The sequence below is a fragment of the Lagopus muta genome, chromosome 11 (assembly GCF_023343835.1).
Source record: "Lagopus muta isolate bLagMut1 chromosome 11, bLagMut1 primary, whole genome shotgun sequence".
Taxonomy (NCBI): domain Eukaryota; kingdom Metazoa; phylum Chordata; class Aves; order Galliformes; family Phasianidae; genus Lagopus; species Lagopus muta.
The window spans coordinates 9,826,777-9,852,479 of record NC_064443.1 but is presented as its reverse complement, the minus strand read 5'-3'; the positions used below and the strand labels follow the sequence as shown (position 1 = coordinate 9,852,479).

Genomic DNA, 25,703 nt, shown 5'->3' with positions numbered 1-25,703 from the left:
ATAATTACCAAAGGCAAGGCACAGCAGAGGCTGAGCAGTGGCTCACCCTGAGCTGCCCACAGCCGAGTACCGTGCTCAGCGACACTGAACGACCCTACAGATATCAAAACACGGGGATGGATGACGGGCTCCAGAGGTCACCAAGGGGCGGATGAGGTCCAGGTCCCTTGTCCTCACATCTCTACCCCTGACAGGTTTCCTACACAAATTCTGCAGGCACCATTAGCTGGGGCTGAAGGCTGGATACCAGCACACAAATTGCTGCCTTCGGGGCTCCCCGTGCCCTCCCTTTTCTCTGCTGCCTTTGGTGGGAGGCTGGGACCATTATTCCGTGCGAAAAGCTAAAATTAGTCAGTGTTCAAGCCCGTGAATAGGCACAATGGTTACAACAGGAGGGCCTTGACAGCACAGTGGCCTCCCAGCTCATTTCCATCTCAATGGGATGGCTTTTCACCCTGCCACCTCCCCAAGGGGCCATCACTGAGGTCCCCAGTAGACGACTACAGCCCTGCTGGGGCACCCGAGATGGGCAGGGAGATACAAGGAGACAGCTGGCATCATCTAAACCAAGACCACAGGAAAGTAAGGCAAACACCAAGCCTGGAGAGTGCCTGGATCCTCCAGGCCTGGTCCCAGTGGAGGGAAATGCAGAAAGGACCAGAAATGCTGGACGCAATCACACCCCGGAGCCTCGTCCAGCTCCTGCCTTCCAAAGTCACCTTGCACGAGGGTGCCCGTGCCCAGCACGATGCTCCGTGCCCAGCTGATGGATGGGGCTGCATGGAGCCACACAGAGTCAGCGCTTTCTGCAGGGAAGGTCTGAGCCAGGCTGTGGCCCCGCCTGGCAGTGCGCCTGGCTCCACTCTCCATCTCTTCACCTGCCGGCTTCGTGCTGACTGCAGAGCAGAAGGGGGGGGAAAACGAAGAGTTATGGCTTGAGTCACACAGCCTGGAGAAGGAACCCCCCAGATCCTCTGTGCAAGGGGCAGGCAACCCAGAGCATCCCGCAAAAGGCAGGAGGGCAGCGGGGGCTCAGCCCCATCCTTCCCTAAAGTCACCCAAGGACGGAGCCAACAGCTGCTGCCCCGGCAGGTCCCAGAGGCCGGCAGTTCACGATGAATTTCTAATTGTTTCCTCCAACAATGAGACATCCTGTGCGGAGCTCAACAAAGCCCTTTGCAGGCCAGCAGGGCCCCTTCCTCCTGAGCTCCGTGCCCCCTCCCTGCACCCCATCCATACCCAGGCAGTGCTGCCGCCTCCACCTTGATTAAAACAGGCGGCACTCAGCTCTGGTGAGAGCTCTTGAAGGGCCGGGAGCGGCCGAGAGGTATTTGATGGATGCACTTTGGCAACCGTTGGCTACCTTGTCATGCCAATAAAATTATCGCTGCTAACTGGGGAAGAAGGCAGGCGCACGCTCCCTGGTGCCCATCTTCCTGATAGGGTTGGGGCTGCTGCAGAAGCCCTAAGGAGCTGCAGGCATGGCGGGGAAGGGGGTCCCCAGGGGATGGGATGGGGACAGAGCGGGAGAGGGCAGAGGCGGCAGGAACAAAAGGCCCTTGTGCGGGGCGGCCAGCTGCTCTCCCGGCTCTGCCGCGCTCACTGAAGCAGCAGGAATACACAGAGGAACTCAGCTTTGATGCACCCCAAATGCACTGCAGAGGTATAGTGCAAGTGGTAGGCTGCTGCAGAGGTACCCCAAGGAGCATCAAGCGTGGCACCTCCAAAGGGAGCTGCACAACACAGTGGAAACTAAGGGATGTCCCTGCAGAAGGCGGACAGCATGGCAGCAGGGCAAGGGGCCAGCTTCATGCAGGATGGGGACATGGGGGTCACGAGGGGAGCTGAGCCCTCTCCGGGAGCTGGATTTCACACGCGCAGACACAATGGGCCCCTTTAAAGCCACGAGCTGCTTAAGCTGCCTTAGTGCTAAGCAGAGGCAATGTGAAAGGAGCCGCGTGGCCGGAGGGGATGGGGACAAACACCGGGCAGGGAGCCTCGTGCTTTCTCCTCACAGTCTCACAAGGAACCTGACCTTCACAGGGTGATTTGTGGATTGGAGAACCAGATGGAGTTTTGTTTCTGTATCTGTGACACAGAGCCCAGGGCATCGCCAGGAGGAGGATACAAGCCCCATGCAAAGCCTCCCCAAAGGCAGGAGCAAAGTCTCCAGCCACACAGAAGGGTTCTCAGAAGCCAGGAGCAGCTCTCCCCTGCTTTGGCTGCCCTGAAAGCAAGAAGCAAGAGCAAGAAGCATTTGGAAACCAGCAGCCCAGCTTCAACTCACAAGGTGCCCCAATGACCTGACTCAGCCATCAGCCTAGATTTGTCCACACCAGGGTGCAGCTTTTGGGAGACCTTGCCCTTAACTTGTCACCCAACGGAGATCCACACAAGTCCAAAAGACATAAGATCACCAAATGCTCCCCAAAGCAGACAAGGACAGGGTGAGCAGTTGGGTACTGCCCAAAGCAGGAGACATTCCTGCTCCCTCCAGACCCACATCTCCCCTCCTCAGCAGCCCCCACGGCACTAATTCTGCAGCCAGCAAAGCAGCCATCCGCCAAAATACCCAGCACATGACTAGCAGATGCCCTATGCTCCCTGCCAACCCAGAGGGGATAATTATTGACTTGCGGCACAGCTGGAGGAAGGGGGAGAGGAAGAAAGCAGAGGGGCTTTCACAATGAAAAGAGATTTGCTTTTAAAACACTTAGAGGGGAAAAAAAAAAAATAAATCATTCTTTAGAAGCAAAATCAGAAGGGGAGAAAGCACCAGTGCTGCCCCAGGCAGTGAGGGAACAAAAACATGATTTCCCAGCCCAGAGTCAGCAAATGATGGGGAAATTCCTGCAAAGCCTAAGCCTGTAGATTCCTCCTGCTGTTCCTCACGCCCTGCCCTGCAGCTGCTCAGCCCTGGCCTCGCTGTGCTCACCAAACAGCCCAGCTGAACATGGGCTGCCAGCATTCCTCCCCAAGCAGGAGCTGCAAGGTCCCCAGGTCCTTCCAAGGAGAAGCGAGCACCGCATGTTTGTGCACCCATAGGGATGACCCATTTAGCACAAAGAGTTTATTTGTTTGGGGTTGGTTTTTTTTTGTTGTTGTTATTATTGTTAAAGCAGAGAAGCCAAAGAAACCAGACACGGGGCCAGTTCAGCTGTGCTGTTTGTGGGAGAGGATAAACATGGTGCAGAGAGCACGAGCAGCAGGGGGGGAGCAAATTCCCAGCAGGGATGTGCCCTGATGCGTTAGCACCCAAGGCCATCTGCTTTCAGGACAGGGAAGGAGCTAAAAAGATTACAGCGGCAACCAGGGCAGCTACAGACAAAGAGATCCTCCGAAAACGAATGCTCAGCTGGCAGCAAAGGGCACTCAGCCTGACGCAGTGCTCACACAGCTGTGCTCACCTTCAGACCTGCAGAAGCACAACCAGAGCAGCCCAAGCAAAGCTGAAGTAGTGGCAAAGGCTGGTGATTTCCAGGCACAAGGCAGATGCCGGGAAAGCAATCTTTGCTGCTCTTGCTGAGATTTCCTCTAGAAGTCCCCACGCAATGTGCTCCAGGTTCATGTCCCTGTGTCACTTCCCCATCCGGCACACCACAGTGCACAAGGACGGGTCCGTGACGCGCCCACACAACGAGCTCCAGCGTGGAGAGGAAGTGGCTCACATCCAACACCAGCAGCATGGCCAGAGTCATCCCCACGTTACTCATCCTGGCAGCGGCAGAAATTCCCCAAACAACACAACCCCATGACTGCTGGCGGAGGGCAGCGAGCACGAGGACTGAGGGCTTTCCAAGCCTAGTCTCTCCGCATAACTCAGCACCATCCAAAGATAACCACAGGCCTGCTCGCCTGGTGGTACATGAGCACAGAGCGGGCAGCTGCAGGGCTGCAATTCACGCAGCACCATGGCAGTCCCATGCCTCATCCTCCTCGATTGCCCCTCTGCCCCAGCCCAACCCCGTCCTGTTGCCACCCTACAGCAATTCACTCCCAGTTCTGCAAACATTCTTTGATTCTGACGGTGCTCACATCACTTTTTCCCCCAAATCCCAGCCTCCAGATTGCTCCAACTGCAGCCCAGACCCCAACACCACAATCCCATGCATAGTGCTGCCCTGGAAAGCCAGTTCCCCATTTAACAGGATGGTTTCAGCAAGCCCAGGGATAGAAGGACGTGGAACAGAGGTGTCTGGAGGCAAAGGGCAGGGCAGGCTCCAGCTGTGATGGTGGCAGGTGCTGCCCTGCAGCCTCACAGCCATCGCAGGGAAGCCAGGCTTGCGTGGCTTTTTCAGGGGACAAAGGAAGGCTCTGTCTGCATGCAACAGCCTGGACAAATGCTGGCCATGGAAGCTGCCATCCAAGGAAAATCCAGACACAGCAGTGACTCTGCCCTGACCTTACCCCCGCCCAGATGGCACCATCAGTGTCCCCTTGTCTGACTGGCATGCACTGCAGCATTCTTGGGGATGGGGAGCACAAAGTGCCCGTCTGCACTGTGTTGCAGCTCTCAGTACATTGCTGCGCTTTTGTAGGGTCTAAAACAAATCCTATGGATGTAAAGGGACACAGCAGACACTTCCCTGTAAAGGCATCAGGGCCAGCAGGAGACAGGAAAAGAAATGCTCAAGGTACACAAACCAAAACACAGTACTTGCTATGGGAACAGAGGACAGAGCAAGGGGCTGCAAGCAGAGGGATGCCCACCACTGCCAGGAGCTGGGCAGGAGGCTGAAGGATCTCACCCCGTCCTGGGACTGCAGCACTGGCCCTGAACTGCGACGCCGTATGCTGCCATCCCAGCACCCAAAAACAACAATTTGTGCACCCTGCTGAGCGCCCCATCCCCTGGCTGAGGACACATCAGTACCATTCAGGGAGGCGCTTACAGCCACCCCTCACTGCGGCCCCGCAGACAGCCAGGCAGCGGGATCAGGTAGCTGCTGAGGCAGCGCTTTGCAAGCCTGCCCGGCAAAAAGGCTGGGCCATGGAGCCCAAGGTCACAGCCGAGGACAGCTCAGGTCCCCCAGGGCTCAGCATGATGCTCAGTGCCCACAGAGAGTTTTTAGGCTGTAGGGTAGAGGTCAGACAGGGAACTGTCAACCCTCACACCGGTGTCAGCATCTGTCAGGGATAAAAACCTGCCTGGAGTCCTTCTGTTGGGACAGGACAGACATCCACCTCTTCATGCCCCATTGAGCTTCTGCTCCATTACTTCAGGCCCGCAGACCCATCCAGCTCTCTGGGACCAGTGAACAATAGCACACAACAGTGATGGGCAGAAATCAGCAAAAACAGAGAAGCTCTGCAGAAGAGAAAGCCGCTCAAACTACACCTGGGCTCCAAGTCCTGGTCTCAGCCTTGACCTTGCACCCAAAGCGAACACACAGCCAGCACCTGGCCTGGCACCCACCTTTGACAGTCACACGAAAGTGGCTCTGACAGCACAAGGGTCAGGGAAAAACTGAAAAGTAGAAAAAAAATGGAGGGAAGGAAGAAACAAATCTTCCACGTAAAAAGCAACTGCCATCCTCTCTAGATAAATAAGGGACAGAAGGTGCCACGCTGTCCCCGTGGCTTTGTGAACCCTCCTCCCACACTCTCCTTCCTTCCATCCCCATCCCTTACGCTGGCACAGGCTATTTAAAACCTCCCGCTGGGAGCTCGGCAGCAGGAGAAGCCGCCAGCAACACGACGCCGGTCCCTGCAGGCCCCATATCGATCAGGAAGGGAGGACGAGCTGCCTCCGTCAGCTCCCTGCAGCCTGGCGCCGACACCACAGGAAGGGAGGAGAAGTAGCCCAGCAGGGCACACAGAGAGCACCACCAAACCCCAAACCCAACTCATCTTTTGTTCCAAATCCCAGCCTACTGAGAACAGGTCCACGAGGCCAAGCTCTGGCTCCTGACCTGTGTTCTCCTCTCCAGTGGTCTCAGGAGACGTACGGGAAGGTTTTGTTTTAAACAGCATGGATAAGGAAAAGTAGATCAAATGCGGGGACAGCCCCAGGAAGGGAGCTGGGGCTCCTCAGCCAAGTCCTGCTCCTCCTGGCTCTCGCCAGGACCATGCCAGGACCTTTGCTATGCCTCTGCCTGGCTGAGGATGCTGTTAACGCAAGCGATGTTTATACAGGGCATGAATGGCTGTAATTATAGGAACGATGTTATGATAACAGGAAATCCGTGCCCTGTGGAGATACAGACAGAGAAATACACACTCACAGCTATTTGCTAATTGCCACCAACAAGGAGCCTTTGTGCGGTGGTGGGGCACAGGAGGTCTCCCCCATGCTGGGAGATAGCATGGTGCCACCAGGCTGGATCACTGCAGCGCCTGAGGGCTCTCTCCTGCCAAGGGAACATCTTGGACCAGTTTGGCTCCCACATACACCACAGCATAAAACCTAAAGCACACTACTGCCAGTACAGGCAGAGTACAGAGCCAGCCTTCCCACCCCACCATCTCCCGAAAAATGCACCCATCCCTGCAAGGCAGGGCACCTCACACTGACTCAGACAAAGGAGGTGTGAGAATATCAAATCAGGCTAGAGAAATCTCCACTGCAGCAGTAAGGGCATAGCTCATCACCCCCTTGGTGAAGGACTCCTACAGAGCTGGGGCAGAAACCTCAACTCAGACCCTACTTCCTTTACTTCAACCCGGTTCAAGATGCGAGAACAACAGTTACAGCAACTCTGAGCCCACGAAGAACCAAGAGAAACTCCGTCCTGCCCATTTCAGACAAAACAGTGCTGCCAACCCAGCTAGATGTTTCTCTCAGCAGCAACAGAGATGGCAACAACCACCTCTGCTGGCCTGTCCCAGGTCAGGGGCAAAGCAATATGGACCTAGTCCCACAACAGCTACAGTGCAAATCAACAGCTCTGAGAAACAACAGGACAGGCTGACTCAGTACCAGGACACAATCTCTCAGAGTTACAGCCCTCCCATAAGACAGAGGTTCAGTACATCTGATTGGCAGAGAGGAGCAATGGGGATGCACGTTACCCAAACACACCAAGGCTGATGCTATGACAGAGGCACACTCCACCCTGCACCAAAGGGCCACCAAACCAAGCAGACATCTCCCCATCAGCATGGAAGCATCCCTCATAATGCTGCTGCAGCTCTCCTACCTTTTTGATCTTCCCACTCCGAGTGCCTGCAAACACAACAGTTTGTCCTCTGTAGTCATAGGCAGCCACCGAGGTCATCCCATCCTCTTTATCCACAAAAAGTGGGGTCCCCTCAATCGTGACGGTTCCACCAAGTGGCTGGTTAAAATCCTGGCCACAGAAGTTGTCATCGATCTGCAGCGGCTGTAGGAAGAGAACAGAAGAGAGATGAGTTTTCTGGAGTGTCAGAGAGCAACAAGGGCTCACGCTGACCTCCATCCCCACGGGAGGATGGAGCAGGGGCTGTGGAGGCAGCTCCCAGCCCAGCCATCCCAGACATTCTGGCAGGCTGCAGTAAGCCACTGATCTGCGTGGAGCTGCTGCAGTCCCATCTCTGCAACCCCAGGAACAACATGGGCTAGGACACAGCTCAGCTGCCCCCATCTCAATCTAGCATGGGGATGCTCCTCACCTGCACTCAGCTGGTTGTTTTGCTGCATCACTCTATCTGTACACCCACAGGAGATCTCTGCCATTACTCCTCACCTCTGTGTTCCCCTTTTCCCCCTCTGTGCCCCATAAGGTTATGATGCACAGAGGTGGCACAGCTCTGACAATGCAATGCGCTCATCCTTCTCCTGGCAGATGTGGCTTCGATCCTGCACTGATTGGCATTAGGGTGAATGACAAAATCACAGCTAATGGCAAACAGACCTCAGAATGAAACCCATCCCCTTGTTTCCATGACCAAAGCAGGACAAGAAGGAGGAAGAATGGGCTCTGGCCAAATTCTGGGCAGCCACAGCGAGCCTCGGTGCACAGGGCTGGAAGGGAGGCATCTGGAGGCACAGCGCCTGGAGAGGCAGGCAGTCTGCTCAGGCCACAGCATTTTCCACTTCAAGAGGCTCTTTACGTAACTTTGAATTTAAAGGGAGAGGTTTTTGGCAAGCAACTGCCTCCAAATGCATGCCAGTCCCCAAGGGGCTTTAAATCTATACAGCATGTGCATGTAACATATGGGAAAATGCCGTGCTCCCAAGCTCCATGTGTATACACGCATTAAGCAGCTCTGGCTGCTGAAAGCAACAGCCCCACCACTTCCACCCAGCACTGAGATCTGAGCAGGGAAAACTACAGCCCCAAAACTGGAGGCCCTGACCATCCCACACCCTAAAAAAAACTCTCAGAAAAGCTGGACCTTCCCTGGGCTGTCAAACGCAGACGTGGTCACCCCACCCAAGCTCACTGTACAGCCCCGAGGCCAGCAGTCCCACTCCTGGCTGCAGTCAGCATCATGCCATCCTTTTAGCAGCAGAGAAATGGGAATGACTCCAGCTGGGCACACTCAGCCTCCTAAAGCAGCCTGGAGATGCAGTCTTGCTTGCTCACTTCTTCAATGTTCTGGTGCCTGGTTTAAGATGTAGGCACAGATTGACTCCTTTCCACGCCTGACCCCTTTTTTCATCCTGTAAACTGGAGGAGCTTGGGGACATCCAAGCATGCAAGATGCACCAATCCCCTAAAACAGGAATGAGGAGGTGGAGAATGTCTGCTGGTGTGAAGAAGTAGGTAGGGGAATTAGCTCTCCAGCCTGCACTCTGCATTCCAGGGCTGCAAGCATCCCTTCAGCCCATCAGCCAGCCCAGAGCTGCTCAGACAACCCTGAGCAAATCTGCAGCATGCACTTATGGCAGGTACAGCACCCACCTCTGCCTGGCACCACCTCAAGCAGGGCAGCAGCATAGGGGTTAACACAGCCTGAGCCCTGAGCAGCCCTGAGCACAAACCATGAAGGTATTTAAGCCCTGGCAGCCCCTGGAAGCCAATGCAATTTCTGTTCTCTCTGCACTTCAATTTGCAGCTTCCCCAACCTCATCAGCTGCTGAATATGCAAGAGGATAAATGTTTATGGTGTTTACTCCTCTCTGCTTTGTCTCAACAAACTCTCTGGGAAACGACAAATACAGCTGCACTCCAGGGCCGTGAGGAGCACCCGCCCGCCACCGAGATGCCGACACCACCTCGGTAAATAATTACACCGACAATTAGCTCATTAACAGCACAGTGCCTCGTTAGGGAAGTGCAGGCAGGCACCTCACCACCGTCGGGCTGAGTGGGCAGCACGAGGCTGGTGGCACCTACCAGCATCACATCCCGACTGCCCCACGGCCCTGCTACATGGCACAACCTGCTCAACCCCACCAGTATAGAAATTGGGGCAGAAAACCCTGATTTTCTCTGTGAAGCAGCCCCAAGGAGAGGGGACACACCGAGCTAACAGAGCTGGCCTGGAACAGGCAGTCTCCTTGACGCGCCTTGTCTCGTTGCCTCCCTTCAAGCCCACTTACAAAAGCAACAAGGGACGGCAGAGGCGAGACTCGTGCCACTTAGCGCTATTAATTGGCCAGTAATTTGCCAGTTAATACCATTATACACACACCCCGTCCTCCCACGCCTGCCTTCCTGTGCCTGCTGAGGCTGCTACCCAGCAAGGCCCATGCCCAGCACACAGGGAGGCACGGCGACCCCAGGAGCCAGGCAGGGCACTTTGGGAGCTGGGTACCAACAATGGGAAGCAACAGTGCGCATCCCATCTGGAGCAGCAAAACCCCTGGAAGCGCTCTCAGTTCCCAAGCTCGCTGCCAAGCCTGGCAGTGTCTTCTGGCTCCAGCAAATCTGCACTGTCCCACAGTGCCCAGGGATTAGCATCCTAAGGCTCATAGCTGAGGAGAATGCTGCACTAGGGTCTGGAGTAAGAAGGAAGCCAGCACCCAGGTCAGGAAGCCTCCTTGCGCAGCTGAGTGCTCAGAGCCATGCCCCATGTGGTGTCGGCACGGCTCTCCCCAGCCTTCCTCCTCCCACCCAGCACAGTGCAGGTGGACCAGTCCTCAGGGATGTATGTGGATCAGTCCTCAGGGATGTGGCTTTCTGGCACTGAGAAGTCCCTCTGATGTGCTAAGAAATGAGATTTGGACTTTCCACTTTCCAGAGGAGACTTTAAACCGTAAATCCTGAGCAAGAGCAAGGGAGCTCCTGGGACATTTTCCATACAGATCAGGCATAAATCCCGAGCAACTACTGACTTTAGCAATTACATTCTGCCTCCTTAAAAAAAAAAAATCAACATGTCCTTTATTTTCTGGCTGGCATCCATCACTGTGAGATCCGTCAGCTGCCACAACCCACCCTAGAGGTGGCTGCATTTTACGAGGGGCACACAGATCCCTGCCAGGAAGAGGTTACATGCTCTGCAAGCCCCAATTTGGCTCACTCCCAGTACAGCCAGAGGCTGAGGCTCAACACCTTGTGCTGCTCTTTGCCATGCTTGGCAGGTGGAGCAAGGCAGGGACAGAAAATGGCACCTGACTCCCAAGGCCGGCTTTGTGCCACCACAACCCAGCTCACGTGAAAGCAATGACACCGCAGGTCCTCCTGGTGCCACCACCCCACACCTGCTGTCCCTGCTAGGGTTCCTCTGGAGCTGGGCAGGTCTGAGCACTGCAGTGCTGCTGCTGCTGCCTCTGCATCACCAAGGGAGCAGGTTAGCAGCACACAGCAGTATCACTCCTTCAGATGGAAAAGGAAGAATAAACACAGCATCAGGTCTATGGCTAAGAAACCACGCTATGAAACAGCAGGGAAAAAAATAATAAATCACAGCATGTGCAACTGCACAGGACTTCACCTCCTGCACTGCACTGCAACCAGGGGACACCTCCCTGTTCCCATTCTCATCCAGGTGTCAAACCAGCCATCATTTCTCTCCCTCTCCCACCACATTTTCCTGCAACAGCAGCTTTCCTGAGATGCATGAAGAAGCCCCTGTGCACCCACCAGTGCCTGTAAACTGCCTGCAGCAGAGACATCACGGCCCTGGAGGGATACAGCCCCCCCACCTTTATCTGGGGCACTCATCAGGCAAAGCCCTCTCCCCAGAAAGGGGCAGAGGGTCTGGGAGCACATCGGGATGAAGCAGCAGGCATCTCCTCTGCCTGAGCCAGCAGCTGTGCAACCCAACAAGCAGCAGTGTAACGATTTCATCATTTTCCACCAAAATTGAATTAGTTCAAAGCCAAAATCTGATTTGAGAGCCCAGCGCTCTTGACAGCAAACCCTTTACTTTGTCAGGCAGCTGTTAGCCGTCTCCTTCGGAGCTGCAGGGAGAACAAGGGAAGGAGGCCGGGCTGCTCCATGGGGACATGCAGGCACCCGGGGCAGGAGGCAGCTGCTGATCCTCAAGACCTGGGACAGAACGGGGGAAGGAGCACGATGATGTCCTCCCCTCCTGCCTTCTCCAGTATGGAAAACAAACCCAGCAACTGCAATTGCTCCCTTTTCCTCATACCCCTTCTCCTCCTACCCAGCACACCATAGAGAGGACGTGGTCCCACCAAGCTGAGCATCCAACCAACCTGTATTGGGACTGACAACCTCTCTGCCTCCTTCCCTACTTGGATCCCTCTCAACTGCCCTCATTCTCCTGCCCCAGCAGCTTCTGCTCAGCCACAGCTCCACTAAGCCCCACAAGACCAAATCCTCCCAAATTCACACATGCCATCTTCAAGGGTCTCCCTGGCAGAGATGCAGCAGACACCATTTGTCTTTCTGAGGGCTGAGCATCTTTGCCCTCAAAACCAGCTCACCCACATCCCTTTACTCTACAGGGAACAAGAGACCTGTGCCAGCAATCAGCCTCCCGCTCAGGCCCAGCAGCTATCAGCAGACACTGATTCAACCCAAACCCAGACAGCCTTCCCACACCAAAGCCACAGTCTCCACAAGGAATGCTACCAAGCAAGCTGAGCCCTAACTGTGCCAGTCCCCAGAGCAAGAGAGGCCTCCCATCAGGAAAATAACAAGTTAGGTCAGGTAACTGGGAAGGGTCTAGAGAGTCCAGCCAGGAGCCAAAATCCACCTGGCATGCATACAGACAGGCGTGAACTTACCGAGTTGATGCAGCCCAGCTCCTTATTCAAGAGCCAGGGCAACGAGAGTTTCCCTTCCCCTCTGTAGCATGACTGAATACGTTCCTTGATCTTATCCTTGATCTTCTTCAACGTGAAGAGGCAGAGCACAGACTCCTTGGGAGGCTTAACTCTGTTTTTCTGGCCCTGGGAGAAGATGGTGAAGAGGATATCCTCCTGCTCTGAGATGCCCAGGTACTTGGCCAAAGCCTTGCCGGGCTTGGTCAGGTAAGCGTCCTGGATCAGGCGGTACTCAATGCCATCCTGCACACAGCCGATGGGGAACTCCACGTAGGAGTAGAACTTGGGGTCATCCACGCAGAGGCGGACGATCTTGGAGGTGAAAAACTGCTCACCAGTGGAATCGGGTGAGGTGAGCTGGGTGTCCAGCTGCAAGGTCAGGTAGTACACAAACTGCTCACTGCTGAAGCTGTAGATGTAGTAGATGTCAAAGGTGGGGAACTTGGAGAGCGTGTCTGAGGGGATCTTAAGCTGGGACGAGACAAACTCATCCTGGTAGACAAAGCCAAACATCTCCGCATTCTCCTCATTGGCCATCAGCTTGCGGCTGGAGAGCGTGGGGAAGTACTCCGACTTGCCATCGATGGGCGTCCCAATGAAGAGCTTGTTCTGCCCATTTAGCACCTCAATGATGACCCCAGACATGGTCCCCGACTCATTGACACTGGAGAGGTAGTGCTCCTTGCGGTGGTGGGGCTCACCCAACTTGAAGAGGTCATCCAGCCGCAGGAACTGGCAGATACCCTGCGAGGCACTGCCGCAAGCGATCAGCCGGTTCCCCGAATAGTCCACCAGCAGCAGCTTGTTCACGTTGTTGGTGGTGACCAGACCGTGCGGGCAGGACTGAACGCTGGGTGGAGGGTAACACTTCTCATTGTCCTCCACTGGCCCCGTCACGTGCGTCCGCAGGAGCGTGAGGTTATTGGAGAGCTTGTAGATCCGATTGACGGCCCCCACATAGACCTCCCCGGTTTTGTTATGGACCACCAGGTGCGTCAAGCTCCAGTCTGTAACTGAGAAAGTCCTAAAGGGAGATTTGGGGCTGCCTTCCGCCAGCGGTAGCCAGGTGCTTCCCAAGAGCAGCAGGGTCCAAATGTTGACAGACAAGTGGTGCTTGAGCCAAAGGAGCCGCATCGCGGCAGTGTCACATCCGGCCAAGGCCATGCCCAAACCCAGCCACAAAATAAATAGAAACAAATCCAAACTAAAGGGGTGAGGAGGAAGGATGAGGAGCTAACGGGACACAGTCTCCTCTGCTTCTGCTGTGCTCAGCATTCAGGGCATCATGGGCACTGCCAGTCTGGTCAACCCTAGAGGGAGAAAGAAAAACAGCAGGGTTAGGAGGCTTTCCTGCAGCTCTTGGCACAGCAGTAAGCTTGTTCCACACCACCCCGCAGAGGCTTTGCTGCTTCATGCTTATAAGGCAGCATAACAAAATGCCCCCACTGCCTCCCACTCCAGAAGAAAATCTGCACAGGGACAGAGAGAACCCACAGGATGCTAATGGCCATTCCTCCCTGTAGTACACACATGCTGCTAGACACCATGAATTCTACACCATGAGCAGCCAAGGCGGTGACACAAAGGGGCTCAAATTCAAGCCCTGCTACCCAGAGCAGCCCCCTGCAAGGCCCTGCTCTCCTCCATGGAGTCCCTCAGCAGGAGCAAGCAGCAGCACAACCACAGCTGTGGCTGGGCCAGGCCAGCACATCCCCAGCAGGCAGTGGCTTCACGATGCGCTCCAGCACACCAACCACATACAAATGTCCCAGCAGGGCATTGCTGGCCCTGACCTGCTTTGAAGACCACCGACAGCACCAAAGTATCAGCTGCTAGCAAACAGACAGCCCACAGCCTCTGCACCACTCCATCACAGAACGGGGAGCTGGTACAAAAACCCAGTTTGCTCCCAGCTCACAAGCACAAAAGGATCCCAATCCCACTGCCGTGCTGTGGGCATCCCTCTGAGCTCAGCCAAGAGAGGCACTTCCAGCCTCATACCATAACCCAGTTACCCTTAGCTTAATTGGAGATCTGCACGCTGGTCATTAAGAGGATGCTGCTTTTACAAAGAGGCAAAGGAAGTAGGGGGGGGAGGGGGAAGAGATGGGAGGAAAAAAAAAAGCACAGCTTTTGTGAATGAAGGAAGATGCAAACCGCACCAATTTACTACTCAAACAGCGCATGACGGAGCCTGCAGGAGCTGGGGCTTGAGCCCGGGTTTGGTGTGCGAGGCACAGCTCAAGCAAAGGATCTCAAAGTCTCCTTTTAAAGGAGCTGGGGGAGCCCTGGCACACTGCCTGACCGCCCTGGCACCTGACAAAGCCCAGGAGGCTGCGGGCAGGAGACACTTCAAAATGCAGAAGGTCCGTGGCTGGGAAGCAAACTCAGCCCTTTGTTTCCCATCCCAGTTTTGCAGATAAGATGTTACGAAAGCAAACGGGGAAGAGCCTCCCTCTCCTTATCACCGATCTCTGACTCAGCCCATGTGGGGATCACCCGCTCCCAGCCCAGCACAACAAGCAGGATCCCAGCAGGGAGTGGCACCTGTAAGAAATATGGCCTGTGGTGACTGCTGGGCTGTGCCAGCAACCATGCCATCAGAGAGCAGCTGGTGCCATGCCAGCAGCACAGGGCTGCGCTCCTTGGCTCCTTGGCAGTGCACACGGACACCACCTTGGGGTACCTCCTGCACACCTCTTCCAAACACGGACCTTTATGGTGTGCCCGGCTCCAAAAGCTCTGTCCCAGCAGCTCCCAGTCCCTACCACCTCCCCACCAGACCCCAGGGCAGTATCCTCGAAAGAGGCTTCTGCAGTAAGGCTTGAGCAACACAGGCTGAGACGAGCACTGACGGTGTAGGGCCATCAGCCCTGGAAATGGACCAGGTGGTCCCAATCCCACATCCCTGCCATACTGCAAAATACAAGCACCTCAGACCAGGCTCTGCCAGTCCCTATTGGCACAGCCTGTGGGTTCAACCAGGAGACCATGTGGTTTCCTCTTGGGCTGCGGGTTGCCAGATGAAGGTTCCTGCCATCGGAAATGGGGAGGCAACCCTTACAAAGCAGACAATGCCAGCTTCACCAGGCACCCATGTCTTTACCTTCTCCTACAAGCAAAGGAACTCGCTGAGCACGGCAACACACTGACCACGTATCCACTCCCACTGCTGCAATGCCCAGCAGCCCTCTCCTTCCAGCCTCCACGCGCCGCAGTTACACAGCTCCTCTTGCACAAAGGCAGCGACGCAGCGGCAGCAGAGGGACAGGGAGCTGGGAGCGATAGGAGGCACATGTGACCCAAACCAAACACAAACCCCAGCATGAGCACGGCTCTATCTACACAGCATGGGGAGAGGAACAATACCGCAGCTGTGTCGCAAGGAGATTACCATCGAAACGCAACCTGGCTTACGCACCAGCAGCACGTGGAGGGGAAGGAGAGAAAGCGGGAATGTGGCTGCAGCATGGGGACACCAAACCCAGCACAGCACTGCTGGGACAGGGCAGTCGTTTGCTCAGCGCATTTCTGATTATTCATCGCTGCTATTCTAGAGAGCGGGGATGAGAGCCAGAGGTCAGGCTGCTGTGCCAAAGCAGGGCTAGAAAGCCCAAAAGGAGATTCCCAAATTAATTTAGGGAACTGTTACTCAGAATTGGAACGAGAGCAAAGCCAGGCAGCGCTGGGGCACAGACAGATGACAGTCTGCAGAGCTCCTCAGAGACTTCTGCTCCCAAATACGCGTCAGCAGCAACACCTCGTCCCAGTGCCCTGACACCAGCAGGGGCTTGGTACAGTAAGGCCTGCTTTAAGACATCAGCAGTGACTATAATTAACAGAAAAAGAGCAGGAAAGGTTGGTGAGTCTGTTTTCTTCAGCATGAAATGATTCAGGTTCCCAATAGCACCTTGCACCAGGGATCCCAATGGGGAGCAAGATGTGCACTCCAAGCACAGCCCCAAAGTATTGGGCACCCCCAGACTGGGAGAGCACGCTCTGGGGAAGCAATCATCACTCTTGATAACACAAAGCAGGAGTGCTGAGCTGGAAAAACAAACCTTAAAAGGCAAAGACTGGACAGAGCATCCCCTGCTGCCCCCAGCGCTCATGCTGCACGCTCGGGTGTCCCAGGCAGGGCTGCAGCACCACATTGAAAAAAGAATCTGTTTTCTTGCTCTGGGTCTGCCCCAACAGCTCTACAGCCTGGCAGGACTGCTTTGAAATATAGGTTGAGTGAGAAAAGTTGTGGAAATGAAAACCCTTCTAGCTGACCCCGGGAAGGACAGGAGCAATGAGAACTAATGGGTCTTTATCTGCAATCTCTGCGAGTCACTCACTGCTCTCAGCAATAGTGCACGGGCTGAGCAGGTCCCGGCTCCATCTTCAAACACACGAGCTGCCTCGCTGCCAGTAATTAGCCAAAGGGAGAGAGGAGAGATTATACAGAGGAGAGAAAAGCCCGCAGGCCACAGGAGAGCCAGTCTCACAATGCAGCGGGTGTATTTTTAGGTTCGTCTGCCTGGGAAAAGCCTTGCAACAATAAGAGAAGGCTGCTGGAGTTACCCAGTTAGGAGTTGCACTATATATGCAATCATCTGTAGCAAGGCCAAGATTTAACTCCTTTTTCCACCGCACACAGCCATTAGGAACGATTTTGCTGGGATCCCTCCCTCCTCCCCAGCAAGTACAATCATTGCAAACCTTATCCCTGGCTGGAGCCAAGCCCTGATGAAATCAGTGGCAAGCACTGTATCTGCCCCCTCCAACCTCAATCACAGCATCAGGAATCTCTCCTGTCTTCAGAGCTCTCATTATTCCCCAGGGCACAGGCCAGAGCTGCATCCTGCCCCACACTGCCACAACCCCAAGGATTTTGACCTCTTATATCTCAAGGCGATGAGAGTGCTTCTCAGGAGGAAGTGCAGTGCAACCCCTGCAGCTCCTGCAGCCACAGGGCCAATACAATGACACGAAGATCACCTAACAACATTTTGTCCCCAGCTTCAAAGCACACAAGTCCAGACCAAGCCCCCAAAGGACTCCTTCCACCTTGGTTGCTATGTTCCAGACTGTAGTTCTCACTGCAAACATCACAAAACCAACCCCACTGGCAGAAGTCACCTCAGCCCATCACAGCAGCAAACCAGAAGCTCAGCCACAGGCCATCTCTAAGCAGAAGTCCTCTTACCACCAATATCAGTCCATTGTCCAACCCACCACCAGTGTCCTAATACAAGGGCAGAGCAGATGCACCAGGAAGCTCCCAGTCTCCATCAGTGAATGAGAACAGGAGGGCTTCTTTGCTCCCAGCACAAGGAGGTAGCACCAGAGCTGCTATAACCCAGCACAAAACCAGGCTGAGCTGGAATTCCCATTCTTCCACCTAATCCCATTGCCGACCACAATCACCATCTCAAGGCACACACTGCTCATAGTTAAGACTGAATAAAGTAGCCAGCGGACAACAAAACATCTCCACTTCTCCAAAAGAGGCTTCCCCAGCCAAAGCCTAAGCTGCACCCAACTCTCCTTTCCCCTACAAGACCCCACACCACACTGCAGGGCTGTGGGCTCAGCACAGCCCCACTGCTCACCCAGGGCGGAGCTGAATCACGAGCAGCCCAAGAGCTGGCGGAGCTGCGAGACAGGGAGAGGGGAAGCGAGCAGTGCCTGAAAGCGCTCCAACAGCAACAACACAAAGAAGGGAAACTCTGCTTTGAGAGGCTAACAGAGGTTTCATTTGCACGCAGGACAGGCTGGGAGCATCCAATGAAAACAGCGAAGCACACGCATGCACAAAGCCAGAGGCTGCACCCGCACCCCGCTCTCAGGGCCAGCACACCAGCATGCTCCAGGGGTTCACCCAGCCAATGTGGGCAAAGCCTGCTAGGGAGCATAGATGCAGCATGCCTGAGGGACACCAGCCAGGATGGAGCTGAGAAATGGGAGGACACGTGCGCTCCTGCTGCCAAAACCCCACTCCCTGCAAACGAGAGCGGCTGGACGGTGGCCCCAACGGGTGACGTCAGCCTGCGGAGGGCAGGGAGCCGCGTGGCTCCGCGGCATGGCATGCAGTGCCGAAAGCACGGGGCTGGGGGAACCAAGGCAGTGCTCACCCACGAGGCTGTGCCACCAGGAGCCGACCCAGTGTGCCACAGGCACTGCCAACATGCAGGTGGCAGCGGGTGAGGGCTGGTGGCAACATAAGCCTGAGTTGCCTGAGCCTTACCAGGCTTGCCGACCCGCAGAAGCTCTCCCTTGGAGGCTGATCTCTCGCCTGCCTTCCTGCCTTTCTCCTCCCCCATTTCTTCCTGATGACATCAGCCTGAAAAACAGGTTCTGAATTCTCGCTGTCCTCTGGAGGGGCAAACCCCCCCCCCCTCCGTGCACCCTGACACCACTCAGTGCCACACAGGTAGAAGGGCGAACAGCACTGCTGGCAGCAGCACTGCTGGCAGCAGAAATGCCCAAGGAAGTGCTGGAGGAGCCGATTTTAAACATTCCAGAGGCCTCAGTGGCTGTAACCATCTACACCACAGAGCACGGACAAGGGAGCTATGCCCTCCCCATGCCTGGGTCAGAGTTTGAGAGCCCCCATATAGCCCAGCAAAACCTTCTGGAGGCCACCAACTGCATTCCAACTGACAGAGAACATTACTCTACGAAACATCTTGTGCACGAGCCAAGCTGCAAGATTATTTTTAAAATCCTAAAATATTTTTAGGTTTTCCTCTTCCCCTGTTGAAGCTAACAGTCTGTACAGGAAGACCGAAACAACCGCCTGTACATAAAGCACTGCAGCGCGCACAAAGCAAACAACTTACTGCCATTATAATTACCTCAGATGTTATCGGCGGCTCTGTGGAATCCCTTCTGCAGCCCCAGCAGCACCCAGCACGGTGCTGCCTGCACAGAGCCAGGAAGCTCCTTCCCCAAGCACCGGGATCTGCCTCTCCTCTCACAAGGGATTTACTTCTGCAAGGGCTTGAATATTTTGACACAAAGGCAGTTGCTTAACCAAGCACATAAAGCAAAGGGACTCTCAGAGCTTCTACGATTACACCGACGCTCGGAGATTCGCCTGGACGGCGGCCAGAGGCCCCATATCGCGGAGGATCAGACCCAGGACACAACCGGGAGAAGAAACGCCGGGGCTGGAGCGAGGCTGGAGCCGGCTCGGAGCGGGGATGCAGCCGACTTCCTGCTCACACAGCAGCACGGCTCCTCCTAACCCCTCGCACACCGCAGCCCTAAGCGTGAATCACCCTGCACGGACCGCTCCCCAACACCCGGGCAATTCACAAGGTTGTTGGGTTGGGGTTTTTTTTTCTTTTTTTCTTTTTTCTTTTTTTTTTTTCCCCTTCAGTATAATTATACAAATTTTAATGCAATTACCTCCCCTGTATTTTGTACATTAAGCAGTAGGCAACCAAAGGAAGAGAGAGACTTTATTTTTTTTGGCTTTGCGTTCCCGAAATAATAGCGGATCGCAGAGCGGCCACATAGAGGAGGGTTTATCTGCACAGGACACAGGGAGAGCAGATGGAAAATGGGAAGACCCCCAAACCCCCAGGTACCTGCATGGAGGCCCAGCTCCAGCTCAGCCTCTTGCCCTGCCGGAAAGGAAAAGCAAATCAAGCAAATGGTCGGCAGTTACTCAACCCCAAAGCCGGGGTCATTAGCCAGATTAAAGTGCCCGAGCTCCGGCCAGCAGCGCGGATAGCAAAGTGCAGTTAAACGGCCCAAATTGGATTACTGCCGCTCCTCGGCCTCCGTGCCAAGTTGGCCGGCGGACGGCAGGAGGCGAGCGGCCGAGGGGAGGCTGGGGAGGAGGCCAGGCCGCCGATTAGACCCACGGATCCCCAGCCCAGCAGCCATAATGCGCTCACACGGTCACTTTCCCCAGCTAAAGCCCTCAGAATGCAAAGCAGTCCTCTTGGAAAAGGGGCCCACGCACTCCTCGTGCCCCAGCTCACAAATCCTACCGGCTGACGCACACCTCACACACACCGTGCAGCAGCCCGTGGGGCTGAGCTCAGCCACCTGCGTGTGTATGTGGGGCTTACTGACTCCATACATGGGCAGCAAGGAGAGGGTTTGCCAAGCTTTGGCTAACGGGAAAAACAACTTCTGGATGTTTTAATGTAGGGTTTGAAATGGTGGTTTTCACGTGGAACAAAGGCTGAGGGCAGAACGATGCTGGGGAAGTGAGACCAAGGAGGGCAGCAGCCAGCTCCCAGCAGGCCCCAGGCACACACAGCGTGCCCAAGGTGGGGAATGCGAGGTATCTGCCTGAACCTGGCATGAAACCCATGGATTCAGGTTCCTCCTCCACAGTGCATGAGAGCCGCCCCAGGACTAAGACTGCGCACGGCCAAGGCTGAGGGTCCAAAGCAGCGCCAGATCTTGCACTTCCATCATGAATCCACAATGGAGTGGGATCTCACAGCACAGCCAGGGCATACCATGAAGAGAAGGAAGGAGGCGGCTCCCCTCCACTTCCCATCAGCCCAGCACACCCTACAGGGCAACTCACTGCCCAGAGCCAGCCCAGGGCTCCCTGAGCCTCTGCACAGCACACACTGCCTAACGACACAGCACACAGGGGACACTCACAGAGCACAGGGCAGCAAACAAGGTCTCCATAGGCATAATCTCACCAGCCGTGCAGAACATGGGCTTGAAGAGAGCCTAGCAATCAGCAAGGACAGGATACGTGCCCCATGCCCAGCTCCCCATTGCAGCACAGAGAGGCAGCAGCTCTTCTGCACTGCCAGGGCTGCCTAAGCCATCCTGCTGCCTGGGGACAGGAGTGACGGCAGCACCCTGCACACAGACAAAGCCCAGCGGGATGCAGGTGGATGCTGCGGGCAGCGCTACCCGCTCACAGAAGCCTGGTGGTGCGAGCACTGCAGCACTGGGCTGCTCCACGCACACATCTCAGCGCTGCCTGCCGGCAAACGCTGCAGCTCCTGGGCAGCAACAAAGGCCCCGATAAGCACCGATCCCAGGGAGCGATGCTTACAAGTCTCCCTCGTTAAGCCCAACCCGAGGTCCCTTCACACAAGGGATGCTGAACACGGCAAACCCTGGGGAGGAACCGCCTGGCCCCGCAGCTCTGTGCAAGCAGCGGTGCAGCTGCCGAAGGAGGGAGCGGCCTGGCGGCACACAGCAGCACGGCTCCGGCACCCGCTGCCATCTCGGCAGCGCCCGGCCGAGTTCGGAGGAGTTTGTTTGTGTGTCGCAGGGCCCTCTGCCTTCCGCAGGGCAGCGCTTTGTCTTTGCACAGCGAGCTACGTGCTCCACTCCAAACCTCACGCATGTATAAAATAAAGAAGGGAAACCCTCGAGGCTCGCTACAGAAGGGCTCCAGCTGCAAGCGGCCCCAATAAAACCCCACTAACAAACACAACACCAGCAAAACTTGGATTTCCGGAACGCGGCAGAGCACAGATACCAACCATCTCCCATTGGGAACACAGAGCCCAGCCACGGAATGTCACCGCGCAGCTCACGGGGACGCAGCCTGGCACACGCAGACTGCGATTCGCCCATCCATCCCTCCCTCATTCCCCGACCACGGATCCGGAGCCCAAACTTTCGCGCCACCCACACGGCCCCGCACTTCGGCATCCGCTGCCGGCGGCGGCACCCATCCCTCCCTTTCCCTCTCCTCCTTACAACCCCCCCAGGAACGCCCGTACAGCCCGCCGGGCTCAGCCCCGCTGCTCCTCCACCGCATTCGGTCATCGGTGTCTTGAGACAGACATCGCGCCGCTCGCTTTACCCACTGAGTATATACAAAAGACCCTGAGATTGTTCAGGAAGCAATTAGCCGCTGTTCGGAGGAAAACGGTGTTTTCAAATGGATAACCTTTGATGTAGTCAATAGCCTCGTCTCCTCTTCCCCCCCCCCTCCCCCTCCCCAATGTCTCACACAAAAGAAACAGAAGAAAAAAAAATCCGGCTGGTAATTGGCTCCGCACGGAGCCGCTCGGCACGAAGCGATCACCGCCCGAGGAGCGGCCCCGCGCCGCGGCTCTGCCCAACTTTTCTTCCCTCCGCGTCCCGCAGCCTACAGCGGGACCGGCAACACCCATCGGCGCGTTCGCAGGTTCTGCTTTCCTGCCGTCCTTCCCGAAGCACGGGGACGGGAGAGCGAACGAGTGAGGTTACTGCCTTTCTTCCCCCATCCATCTCCTCCCTAAGCAGTGACCTTCACGTCCAGCCCCGGCTACACGCCAGCCCCCCGCCCCGGAGGCAGGAGGAAGGAATCTCCCCTCCGGGAGAACGGAGGAAGGGATTTCGGGATCCATCCCAGCGCAGCGCGGAGCAGCTGCGGATCCCCGCCCGGAGCCGGGCGCCGTGCGCAGGGGGAGCCGGGTCCCCTCCGCCTTCTCCTCCCGCAGCGGCCGCTCCGCACCGCACCCCCTCGGGCTCCGCGCCTCTCCGCCAAACTACGGCGCGACGACGACGGCAACCGCTTCCAACGGCGGATCCCAATCACGACGCCGGATGCCCTCAGAGCGGCTCTGCCCGATGGCCAAACGCGCCCGCAGGCTCCGCCCGCAACCCCGCGCCGGCAGCCGGGGCACACCGAGCCCTGCGGCGTGCGGGGCGAGCCCAGCCCGCGCGGTGCCGCGCCCCGAGCCCCGGGCACGTAGCGGCGGTGCGGCACCGGGGGGACCCGCAGCCCCACGCCCGGCCTCGCCGCCCCCCCGCCGCCCCGCCCGGGCGAGCCCCGCTTCGGCCGCGGCATTCTTATTTTTTTTTCCTTTTGCGGGAATACCGCTCCCATCGGATTCCAACCCCGAATGCCGATCGCTCAGCCGGGCGCCTAAAGGCACGCGGCGCGGAGGAAAGTTGCAAGCGGGTTACTCACGGCTCGGCTCCGCGCTCGCCCCAGCCCTGCCTGCCATAACCGCATTCCAGCCGCGCCGCCGCCGGGCCCCGCCGCTGCCTCTTCCTCCGCCTCCTCCTCCTCCTCCTTCTTCGCCGTCGCCTCCTCCGCCTCCTCCTCCTCCTCCTTCGCGCCCTCCCGTCGCCGCCCGGTGCTCCGCGGCTCCGCTCCCACCCGCCCGCCTCGCGCCGCCGCCGCTGCCCCGCATGAATGGGACGGCGGCGCGGGGCCCCGACGGAACGCCGCCCGCCGCGCGCCCCCGCCGCCACGCGCACGCGCACGGCCGCGCCGCCGCCGCTGAAAGGAGGGAGGGGGCAGCACCGCTCCTTTGAGCCTCCAGGGGGCGCCCGCGCCGCTGCGGGGAGGCTAGAGGCGGGAGCTGGCCGGCCACGCCTGCTGCTCGCTCCAATCTTAAAAGGGCGATGGCTGGTGGGAGGGGGCTTAAAAGGGGCTGTGAGTAGGGTGGGGCCTCTTGCAGGGGCACCTCAGGAAAGGCCGCAGACACTCTCGCCACGCCTCCAGCCGGCATAGCGGGGCTGAGCCGGCTGTCCTGTACGCTCCAGAGCTCCTCCACCCAAGAAAAGTGCGGTGGAGACAGCAGCACCCCCAGCCCTCCGTGGCCATAGTAGCCCCCAAAGCACCACACGCACCAGTCTGCACAAAACGCATGGGCAGAACTACACCGATCTGTGCAAAACACTCAGAGAAACAATGGCAAGGAGGGGGACATAGGGGAAACATCCCCCCGAGCTAAATAGAGGTGGGACGACACCTTATCCTGCTGCCCATCAGCCACCTCAGGCCCAGCCGCCATCTTGTGCCCCGCCATTACTCTGTGCCCTCACAGGGATGCTCCCTCATGGCCTCTTGCCCAGAGGCCCCGCACACAATCCCTGCTTGCCCAGCCCAGCCCGATCAGCATGGGGGCTGAAGCCTCACACAGCACTGCCGATAAGGGCTGGACTTTGTTCTCAGAGCTGTCAGCTCAGCATCTTTCCGCTGGTGCTGCGTCCGCATAAATTTACCAATGGGAAAAATAGTAAAAGCCATAAAAAAGACAAATGGGTGCCCTGAGTTGATTATTTGTCTTTTTAAAACACGCTCAGTGCCAGCCATTTTTGTCACCATCATTCTCTCCTTTCCTTTTCCCTCCCACCAGGCCATGGCTTCCCCATGCCACGCTTCCTCCCCTGCCTGTCCTTGCATGTCTGTGTAAGGCCCTACAGAAAGGATCGACCTCCCTCCCACCGCTCTGGCATCCCTGGGCCAGGATGTGACCTTTTAAAAGGCAAACAGAGCCAAATAACATCTTCATAATCAGGGCTGCACCTCCACTGATTTCACCACAGGCACATAAGTGTTGTGGAGCTGCAGTCCTACCAGGAGATGGAGGGATGGCCGCTGATGCTCACTGCAGCATGCAGCCCATGATCTCCCTCATGCTCGGGGTGCAAACCTGGGAGCCCTCCAGCCATAGAAGTCCACAGCCCACCAAGATAGAATCACAGACCTCTAGGACTGTCCAGTCCAACCCCAGCCCACCTCCACCATGCCCACTGACCATGTCCCTCAGTGCCACATCTCCACAGCTCTTGAGCACCTCGAGGGATGGTGACTCCACCACCTCCCTAGGCAGTCCTGTACCATTACCACCCTTTCTGATAAGAAACATTTCCTAGTATCCAGCTTGAAAGATCACAGCCTCCAAACCTAGCCTGCAAGCCATGGGTGTTTCCAGGCACAAGCACTGCAAGGGCAATAAACACAGACAACTTCCCCACCCTGAGTGCAGCCAGCCAAATCTTTATCTCCACCAAACTGCACCACTAAGACAGACTTTGCCCTTTAGACTCAGAGGCACCGATGAAATTTGGAGGTGCCAGCCATCAATTCTGCTGCAGGAATGCATGGGCTCACCTTGTAGAGACACATAGAGATGCTCAGCCACATCCAGCATTGTGTTTGCTTCTGCCTGTGCCAGCAGTTACGGGCACATTCAGATCCTCACCCAGGCTGAAAGCACTATTCCTGAATGGGGAGAGACCTTCTTCAGCCAGGAGAGTGCAGAGGTCACTGCTAGGCCCTTGGGAGAGGCAGGAGAATGGGACAGAGAAGAAAAGAGGCCCTTAGAAGCTCTGGTAGGAGGGGGTAGGAAGGGAGGATGGAGTGGAGACCAGCTGGTTTGGATGGATGTGACAAAGTGCTCTTTACTTCCAACCCCACAACACCTGTTATGTCTTACTTAAAGCCCACTAGAAAACAAAGATGGCATCCCAAGATGCAGACACAAGGTCTCTCTCAACCCAAAGGGGTTTTTTTCCTCAGTTTTTCTCTCATATATCCCCCCCTTCCCTGCCCCTGTCAGCATCTGCCATGTGGAGGCTGGGGGCTGTCACATCCCCCTGGGACACCGCTTTGGTGCCTGCCATTCTCCCACCTCTTATTTGTGCACAGGCACACATGGGGCCCAGACTTAAAAGCTTTTGAGATGGAGGAGAAGAGAGCAAATCAGCTTGCTCTGACGGCAGGGAAGTGGCTGGGGTTTGGATCATTTCCCCCAGACTGAAAGAAGAAGTTCTCTCTTTTTTTCTTTTTTTCTTTTTTTTTTTTTTTTTTTTAATTATTCCCTCCAAGAGACTAAATTTAGTGAATTCATTTCACATTAAAAACTTGTCAGGTATTCACATCCAAAGAGGC

The 25,703-nt window shown here is 56.3% G+C and overlaps 1 protein-coding gene across 3 annotated transcripts in view; it reads right to left on the bottom strand.

Annotated features, from left to right (window-relative positions):
* The window catches only part of PLXNA1 (plexin A1), a 96,681-nt gene extending 73,559 nt beyond the window's left edge, over positions 1–23,122 (bottom strand). For 2 of the 3 annotated variants that reach the window (XM_048957937.1, XM_048957939.1), the window contains exons 1-3: positions 22,989–23,122; positions 12,065–13,413; positions 7,140–7,322 (exon numbers count right to left, since the gene is read on the bottom strand). In XM_048957937.1, the coding sequence (XP_048813894.1) occupies positions 7,140–7,322; positions 12,065–13,267 (1,386 nt within the window). In that variant the 5' untranslated portion in view covers positions 13,268–13,413; positions 22,989–23,122. Of the gene's footprint in view, positions 1–7,139; positions 7,323–12,064; positions 13,414–19,683; positions 20,369–22,988 lie in introns of those variants that run through there. The other variant, XM_048957938.1, reaches the window with a different exon arrangement.
* Positions 23,123–25,703: the final 2,581 nt, after the last annotated feature.